Genomic DNA, 9,786 nt, shown 5'->3' with positions numbered 1-9,786 from the left:
ACAGAAGAGAAGATTTGTTCTTGAAAGAAAGCAATTTTTTTGTCCATTAAATAACTCAAATTGATCAGAAATATAGTGTAGACATTGTTAATGTTGTAAATGACTATTGAGCTGGAAACGGCGATTTTTTACGGAATATCTACATAGGCGTACAGAGGACCATTATCAGCAATCATCATTCCTTTGTTCCATGGCACGTTGTGTTAGCTAATCAAGTTTATATTTTAAAAGGATAGTTGATCATTAAAAAACCCTTTTGCAATTATGTTAGCACAGCTGAAAACGTTGTTCTGATTAAAGAAGCAATAAAACTGGCCTTCTTTAGACTAGTTGAGTATCTGGAGCATCAGCATGTGTGGGTTCGATTACAGGCTCAAAATGGCCAGAAACAAATAATTTTTCTTCTGAAACTCGTAGTCTATTCTTGTTCTGAAAAAATGAAGGCTATTCCATGCAAGAAATTGCCAAGAAAACTGAAGATCTCGTACAACGCTGTGTACTACTCCCTTCACAGAGCGGCACGACTGGCTCTAACCAGAATAGAAAGAGGAGTGGGAGCCCCGGTGCACAACTGAGCAAGAGGACAAGTCATTAGAGTGTCTAGTTTGAGAAACAGACACCTCACAAGTCCTCAATTGGCAGCTTCATTAGATAGTACCGCAAAACACCAGTCTCAACGTCAACAGTGAAGAGGCGACTCCAGGATGCTGACCTTCTAGGCGGAGTTGCAATGAAAAATCCATATCTCAGACTGGCCAATAAAAATAAAAGATTAAGATGGGCAAAAGAACACAGACACTGGACAGAGGAACTCTGCCTAGAATGCCAGCATCCTGGATGTCACCTCTTCACTGTTGAGTTGAGACTGGACAGAGGAACTCTGCCTGGAAGGCCAGCATCCTGGAGTCACCTCTTCACTGTTGACGTTGAGACTGGACAGAGGAACTCTGCCTAGAAGGCCAGCATCCTGGAGTCACCTCTTCACTGTTGACGTTGAGACTGGACAGAGAGGACTCTGCCTAGAAGGCCAGCATCCTGGAGTCACCTCTTCACTGTTGACGTTGAGACTGGACAGAGGAACTCTGCCTGGAGGCCAGCATCCTGGAGTCACCTCTTCACTGTTGACGTTGAGACTGGACAGAGGAACTTTGCCTAGAAGGCCAGCATCCTGGAGTCACCTCTTCACTGTTGACGTTGAGACTGGACAGAGGAACTCTGCCTAGAAGGCCAGCATCCTGGAGTCACCTCTTCACTGTTGACGTTGAGACTGGACAGAGGAACTCTGCCTAGAAGGCCGCATCCTGGAGTCACCTCTTTCAACCTCTTCACTGTTGACGTTGAGACTGGACAGAGGAACTCTGCCTAGAAGGCCAGCATCCTGGAGTCACCTCTTCACTGTTGACGTTGAGACTGGTGTTTTGCGGGTACTATATTTCTTCATTTTTTAATTTAAATTTTTTGGATTTGCTTGTGTTGTTTTCTATTGTTAGGTATACTAACATAAGCATTTCGTTGTACCTGCGATAACAGCTGCAAAATATGTGTACTCGATCAATAACATTTGATTTGATTTAAAGAGATTTCAAGTTGAATTGTCAGCTGTTGCTTTATCATTACAGTAGACGGCTGTCTTAAGGTTAAGACACGTAATGCAGAGGGGTATACTACAAAGCAGGATCAATGAGTTAGCCAGCTAACTTGCCTAAATATTCTGAATTTTTTATTTTTTATTTTTTTAAAGATAAGCTTGGGCCTACCAAATTGCGTAGCGTTCTAAGTCACTACATCGAAGAGCTGATCCCAGGCTGAGTCACATCTGGCACCATAGGGCGGCACACGAGTCAGGGGAGGGTTTGGCTGGGGGGCTGTCATTGACTCATCGTGCTCTAGAGACTCCTTGTGGCGGGCTTGGCGCTTGCAAACTGACTTCAGTCCTCAGTTGAACAGTGTTTCCTCTGACACATTGGTATGGCTGACTTCCGGGTTAAGCGAGCAGTGTGTTAAGAAGCAGCGTGTCTTGGCGGATCATGTTTTGGAGGACGCGTGTCTTGACCTTCGCCCATTGGGGAGTAAAGTTGAAGCGTGTTATGGGCTTGTCAAATCAAATCAAAGTTTATTATACACAGATTTGCTGATGTTATCGCAGGTGCAGTGAAATGCTTGTGTTTCTAGCTCCAGCAGTGCAGTAGTAATACCTAGAAAACAATACAAAACAATTCACGCAAAATAAATAAAAATAGCTGTCATGTACCTCTTTTACAATCTTTGCCAGGTGGCATACACCAGTATCGATTACTATGTATAGCTTTGTAAAACTATACATGACCAACCACCCAGCTGTTGAGTAGTTAGAAGCTCTATTTCCCTGCTTTCAAAGGAGCCAGCTAGTAGTTCCTGGAGACTTCCAGCGATTCAAATCAAATCAAATTTGCTTCCTAAAAAAACAGGTGTAGACTAACAGTGAAATGCTTACTTACAGGCCCTTCCTAACAATGCAGAGAGAGAAAAAGATAAATAATAGAGAAATAGTATGTGATCAGTCAAAAGAGGTGGTGCAAAAAGGGTCAATGCAGATATTCCAGGAAGCTATTGGTTAATGATTTAACTAACTATTTAGCAGTCTTATGGCTTGGGGGTAGAAGCTGTTCTGGGTGCTGTTGGTTCTAGACTTGGTGCATTGGTACCGCTTGCCGTGCGGTAGCAGAGAGAACAGTCTATGACTTGTGTGTCTGGAGTCTTTGACCATTTTTAGAGCCTTCCTCTGACACCGTCTGGTATATACTGTAGGTCTTGTAGCACCTTGCGGTCGGATGCTAAGCAGTTGCCATATCAAGTGGCGATGCAGCCAGTCAAGATGCTCTCAATCGTGGAGCTGTTGAACTTTCTGAGGGTCTGAGAGTCCATGCCAAATACTTTTCAGAATCCCGAGGGGCTAATTGCGCAAAGCTAACAATATGCTACCTTCAACTTCCTTCAAACTACACACAAAGACATAAAAATGGTATCCATGACTTTGTCTGACTCTGGGTAAGTAGGAAAAAAGGCTTAACTCACAAAATTGCAAKGTTTTCCTTTAAACATCTTTATAGTTATGAGAGAAACGATTTAACCAATCAGAAGTGCGCAAATGATTTAGGTCCCGCCTTTGATTGACAGCTCAATCATTTTCAATCTTGAGAAAGCCCTGCAGAGGATGTGCCATTTTAGACAGCAAAATAGCGAGTATAACCTAGATATTGTTGGTATGTTTGAAGTGGAGGGAGAACAGGGCTTAGCATGTGTCTAGAAGGAGATTTCAGCTTAGAAAGTTTAATATTTTCAGTCAGGTAATTGGTTATGGGAGGAGGATTGGAGGGAAAGAGAGAGGAGGTTGAAAATAGTGAGGATGAGTTCGAATCTGTTGAAGCTTGCAACCACAAGGGAGAGGGTATGTCGAGGAAGATTTTTGTCAAGTTCAAACAGAGTGAGCCGGAAACCAGTTCGAGTTCTGGAAGTGAAATGGAAGGGGTAGAAGGTGTTGTGAGGAGCTCGGGGCCCGAGCCTTACATTGATGGTTGATAAAGATACGCTTGGTCCCGTGGGAATTAGACTTTTGAAGAGGGTGGAACCAGGCTGATTGGCTGATCCATGGGTGATTTCAGGTTGGGTGGAAAAGATGGTGGGTGCTGTTGAGTCGATGAAGGTAACCCAAAGTGGTCTTGTGATGTTTGTTTGGGTTTCTTCAGATCAGAGGGAGGAGGCACTCCATGCGACGCAACTTGGATCAAGATCTGTTTTTTGCTTTGCTCTTAGGAACAGGGCACGGTTGAAAGGAGTGATTTCTGGGGTAGCATTACGTGTGGAGGTGGAGCATTTGAAGTTGAAGATTCCTGGTGTTTGTGACGCCCACCGTTTGGTGTGACGCAGACGCGGTGGTGAGCGTGGTGAAACAGAGGAGTCACTGTCAGTCCTTTTGAGTTTTGAGTCAGAGTCTTTACCTGACAAGGTCATGTTAGAATATATCAATTATCCTGTTAGAGTGTTTGTGGCGAATCCACTGCGCTGTTTCAGGTGCAACGTTTATGGTCATGTCATAGCTGTGTGCAGGAGGGAGATTCCAAGATGTGGGAAGTGTGCAGGAAGGCATGGGATAGAGGACTGTGTAGTTTTGGTGGATAAAGTTGTGTGTCAGCTGTAGGGTTGCACATGTTGCTGGGGATCGGAAGTGTCCAGTGCGAGAGAGGCATGTTGAGGTGGCTAGAGTCAGAGTAGTGCAGAAGTTGTCATATGCTGAGGCAGTGAAAAAAGTAGAGGAGGATGGGTCAATAGTCAGGGATTCTGAGAGGATCCCTGTGAATAGTAGATCTGTGCCAGCAGAGAGGGATAGACCAATGAGTGACATATGCTTCAGTAAGGTTGGCTTCTTAGCATTCATAGCAATGGTTATCAACTGTACCACAGAAATGGAACGTGAATCACAGAAAATAGATGTTGTGGTGCCAGCTGCAGAGAAGTACTTGGTGGTACGAGATTTGACTTCAGAAGAGTTACAGAGTGCGTTGAGTGGTTGAGTGCGTTGAGTGCGTTGAGTGTCCCGTCCTCTCAGGACATTGGCCTGGGGTAGGATCAGATATGGTTAAAGTAGTGGAACTATTTGGGGTTTTAGGCTGGGTTTCTGTACAACACTTTGGGACATCAGCTGATGTAAGAAGGGCTTCATAAATACATTTGATTTATTGATTGGAATAAGTAACAGGTTTTAATTAGTATAGGGTTAGTAGGTAGGGTAATACAATATATATATATACATATCACCTGGAGTGCTTTTCCAACAGTCTTGAAGGAGTTCCCTCATATGCTGAGGACTTGTTGGCTGCTTTTCCTTCACTGCATTCCAACTCATCTCAAACCATCTCAATCGGGTTAAGGTCGGGAGATTGTGGGGCCAGGTCATCTGATGCAGCACTCCATCACTCTCCTTTTTGGTCAAATATCCCTTATACAGCCTGGAGATGTGTTGGGTCATTGTCCTGTTGAAAAACAAATGATAGTCCCACAAAGCGCAAACCGGATGGGATGGCGTATCGCTGCAGAATTCTATGGTAGCCATGCTGGTTAAGTGTGCCTTGAATTCTAAATAAATCACAGACAGTGTCACCAGCAAAGCACCACCACGTCATCACACCTCGTCCTCCTTGCTTCACAGTGGGAACCACACATGTGGAGATCATCCGTTCACCTACTCTGCGTCTCACAAAGACGTGGCGGTTGGAACCAAAAATCTCACATTTGGACTCATCAGACCAAAGGACGGATTTCCACCGGTTTAATGTCCATTGCTAGTGTTTCTTAGCCCAAGCAAGTCTCTTTTTCTTATTAGTGTCCTTTAGTAGTGGTTTCTTTGCAGCAAATCGACCATGTTGAGATGTGTCTGTTACTTGAAATCTGTGAAGCATTTATTTGGGCTGCAATCTGAGGTGCAGTTCACTCTAATTAACTTGTCTTCTGCAGCAGAGGTAACTCTGGGTCTTCCTTTCCTTTGGCAGTCCTCATGAGAGCTAGTTTCATCAAAGCGCTTGATGGTTTTTGTGACTGCACTTGAAGAAACGTTCAAAGTTCTTGAAATTTTCCACATTAACTGACCTTCATGTCTTAAAGTAATGATGGACTGTCATTTCTCTATGCTTATTTGAGCTACTTTGAAGAATCTCAAATATAAAATATATTTTGATTTGTTTAAATAATGTTGGGTTACTACATAATTCCTTATGTGTTATTTCATTGTTTTGATGTTTTCACTATTATTCTACAGTGTAGAAAATAGTAAAAATGAAGAAAAACCCTGGAATGAGTAGGTGTGTCCAAACTTTTGACTGGTTCTGTATATATTACTATATATATTATTGTATATATTAATTAATATAAAATAAAACAATCCTGGTTCCCCTTTCCCATTTTTTATCACAAAGTGTAATGGATCTATACTACAGTTAATTTGGGGCTCGTCCTGAGGCTGGTTGAATGAGTTTGTGGACCATTAACTTATTAAGTAAAATTTTTCACAAATTAAGCTACTGTGGTGGCGTCGCGTTACTGGGCCAATGCTAACTTCAAGACCCTAGTGAGGACCACAAGCCCACAGATGAGCTTCCCTGAGACGATTTCTGACAGTTTGTGCAGAAATTCTTCAGTTGTAGAAACCCACAGTTTCATCAGTTATCAGGGTGGCTGGTCTCAGACGATCCCGCAGTTGATAAAGCCAAATATGGAGGTCCTGGGCTGCCGTGGTTACACATGGTCTGCGGTTGTGAAGCCAGTTGGACGTACTGCCAAATTCTCTAAAACAACTCCGGCAACAGCTGTGGTGGACATTCCTGCAGTCAGCATGCCAATTGCATGCTCCCTCAAAACTTGAGTCATCTGTGGCATTGTGTTGTGACAAAACTGCACATTTTAGAGTGCCGTTTTATTGTCCTCAGCACAAGGTGCACCTGTGTAATGATCATCCCATTTAATCAGCTTCTTGATATGCCACACCTGTCAGGTGGATGGATTGTCTTGGCAAAGAAGAAATGCTCACTAACAAGGATATAACCAATGTGTGCACAGCATTTGAGAGAAATAAGCTTTTTGTGCACATGGAAAATTGCTGAGATCTTTTATTTCAGCATGGGACCAACACTTGTTGCATTTCTATTTTTGTTCAGTACATTTAGGTCATCTGGTAGACTCGCGTCACTGGGCAGTTCGCGGCTGGATTTCCCTTTGTAATCTGTGATAGTTTGCAAGCCCTGCCACATCCGACAAGTGTCAGGGCCGGCGTAGTAGGATTCGATATTAGTCCTGCATTGACGTTTGCAAGTTTGATGACTCGTCGGAGGTCGTAGCGGGATTTGTTATAAGAGTCCGGATTAGCGGCAGCTCTAGCCTTTAGCTCAGTGCGGATGTTTCCTGTAATCCATGGCTTCTGGTTGGGATATGTGCGTACGGTCACTGTGGGGAAAACGTCGTCGTAGCACTAATTGAAAAAGCCGGTGATGTGGTAAACTCCTCAATGTTATTGGATGAATCCCGGAACATATTCCAGTCTGTGCTAACGAAGTTCTATATTGAATTGATCTGATGATATACCGGTGATTATTGATATTAGATGGGTGCACCTGAGGTATTGAAATACTAATAGACTATTTACCCGGGATATGGACATTTATCTAAGCCTATTGTGAACATTGTTTATTGTGTGAATCACGTTGTGAATTGTATATATTTTATTATGATAACAACTACAACTATATTCCTTAAAATGCATTTAGCACTTATCTTTAAACCTACTGGTCTCTGGTCTTTAACATGATAATCTCATCACTGCTCCCTCTGAAACTAGTCTGTTGCATTGTTTGAGTGTTCCATGATAAGCACATACAACACATGCACACGGACGAACACAACACACACTAACACACACAAACAAACAGGGCCAAGCACTGACAGAGTGCCCTGGCAGAGTGCCCTGACAGAGTGCCCTGGCAGAGTGCCCTGGCAGAGTGCCCTGGCAGAATGCCCTGACAGAGTGCCCTGACAGAGTGCCCTGGCAGAGTGCCCTGACAGAGTGCCCTGACAGAGTGCCCTGGCAGAGTGCCCTGGCAGAGTGCCCTGNGTGCCCTGACAGAGTGCCCTGGCAGAGTGCCCTGGCAGAGTGCCCTGACAGAGTGCCCTGGCAGAGTGCCCTGACAGAGTGCCCTGACAGAGTGCCCTGACAGAGTGCCCTGACAGAGTGCCCTGGCAGAGTGCCCTGGCAGAGTGCCCTGACAGAGTGCCGCCTGCTTACATAAGATCTTATTTCTGTATGAGATGATCCACCCTCTCCTCTCTCCTATCTCATTATCTCTCTCTCTGGAATGCATGTATGCAAACATCATCAACACTCATCCCCTCTGTTTGTCTCTTCCCCTTTTTTATTTTTTAAGGAAGTGATTTTTTTTTAAGGAAGTGAGAGATCATGTTAACAGCAACAGTGGAGAGGGCATATGAATAGAGGAGAGGGTGGAGAAGAGAGCACAGAGGGGAAACTGTGCTGTTGCCCTAGTTTTCCTCCAAGAGAGAGAGTTATGACATAATCACTGGCTGCCAGCCTGCTGTTTCTCTCTCTCTTTCTCTCTCTGTGGCCTTGACCATGTTGCACTGCAGCAATACCCAATGCCTGTCAATCGTCCAGTATCCATCCATAGAATTAGTGCCAATCAGGTTTATGTAATGTCTGTTAATATGGGCCTAGTTCTTGAAAAACAAAGCACAAATGTGTTGTTGTGCTCGTTCCAAAGCTTTGCGTTAAAGTCCTAGATATTATGGCTTTATAAATCTGTTTACGGTTCAACCATGTTCAATGTACTATTCCCATCTGTGTATGAGTTGTGTATACATTGACAGCTGGACAACATCTCCCATGTACTGTAGAGGCTATAAGCAAACTGTACAATGAGCTATAAGCCTCAGGGAAATCTCCCGGGTTTAATTGGCTTAGGGAGATAGAAAAAGGTGAGTCATGAAATCTGTTTACACAATGACATGTCAGTTGCAACAACTCCAAATGGGTGTGCTAACGTTTCTCCCCTAACCTGCCCTTTTAGTCCACGCTATCCATGCATTCTGTCATGGTTAATGATTATGTAAGTGTCGTGTGTGAATTAAGTAAAATGTAGCAAACAACCTTCTTCTAATGAAAGAGGTCAATGTTCATATATCATTAATTGATTGTTACTAACAATTAAACGTTATAGGCCTGAGGATGAACATAATCATTTATACATCAATACTGTTCTTTTCCTGATGGACCCCTTTTGGAATTATTTTTAAAGAATGTAACCTAGAAAAACACTTGGACATAGTTAATCCCTATGGTAAACACAGAGACAGAGTCATCCTAGGGCAGTAACAAGGCTTTTAGAAACATTTGATAGTAACATACAAATCAATCATCATTGACCCGACTTTGCATTGACCCAAAAACAATAAATAAGTTTTTTATACATTGACACAAAGTAACCACCCCGGCCAGCTCAGTCCCCCAAACCCTTACCGTACAAGCCGTCCTCTGGAGTCTGCGAACCTGACAGAGACATGTTAGTGGCCGAAGGATGATTTAAATTCAGAGAGAGAGATTCTCACACTGACAAACACGAGCAATGAGGAGAAAACTGTATTCTAAACTGCCTTTCTTCGTTCACTGTTGTTATGGTAGCACGTAGACTGTGATGATCAGAGCGCGCTAATCCACCAGCACTCCCTCCCTACCCACGTGCAGAGCAGATCGAGGTAAACAAAACAGACTTGACCCACTGGGCACACACTGGTTGAATCAACGTTGTTTCCACATCATTTCAAAGAACCAACGTGGAATAGATGTTGAAATGACGTCTGTGCCCAGTGGGGAAGCTCAACAGTAAAGACTCACACAGCAATTTAAGTAGCTGACAACACTTGTACAGTGGATTAGATTAAGAGATAATTGATTTAACTCACTTCAACTCCATTCAGACAATGTGTATTGAAAGTTGTAACCTACATTTGAAATTAATTTAAATAATACTTTTAAATGGCAATGTTTAAAAAAAAAACAAATTCACCCATATAATTATATGTACAGTGTATCCTATATACACATACAGTGTATATATAGTGAACAAAAATATAAACACAACATGTAAAATCGTTAAAATTGTTGCATTTATATTTCTGTTCAGTGTACAATCTATGAGCTACCCCACTTGAACAATTTTTCCTCTTTAATTATTTGAATCAAATAGAGGA

At 43.0% G+C, this 9,786-nt stretch overlaps 1 protein-coding gene across 1 annotated transcript in view; it reads right to left on the bottom strand.

The window, feature by feature from the left end:
* The window catches only part of LOC111979914 (BCL2/adenovirus E1B 19 kDa protein-interacting protein 3), a 19,212-nt gene extending 9,703 nt beyond the window's left edge, over positions 1-9,509 (bottom strand). Inside the window, exons 1-2 of the mRNA XM_024010599.2 lie at positions 9,499-9,509; positions 9,056-9,085 (exon numbers count right to left, since the gene is read on the bottom strand). Of these exons, the coding sequence (XP_023866367.2) occupies positions 9,056-9,085; positions 9,499-9,509 (41 nt within the window). The remainder of the gene's footprint in view (positions 1-9,055; positions 9,086-9,498) is intronic.
* Positions 9,510-9,786: the final 277 nt, after the last annotated feature.

The sequence above is a fragment of the Salvelinus sp. IW2-2015 genome, linkage group LG20 (genome assembly GCF_002910315.2).
Source record: "Salvelinus sp. IW2-2015 linkage group LG20, ASM291031v2, whole genome shotgun sequence".
In the NCBI taxonomy this organism is placed as follows: domain Eukaryota; kingdom Metazoa; phylum Chordata; class Actinopteri; order Salmoniformes; family Salmonidae; genus Salvelinus; species Salvelinus sp. IW2-2015.
Note: the sequence above shows the minus strand (reverse complement) of the source record. Positions and strands in the feature narration are given on the sequence as shown.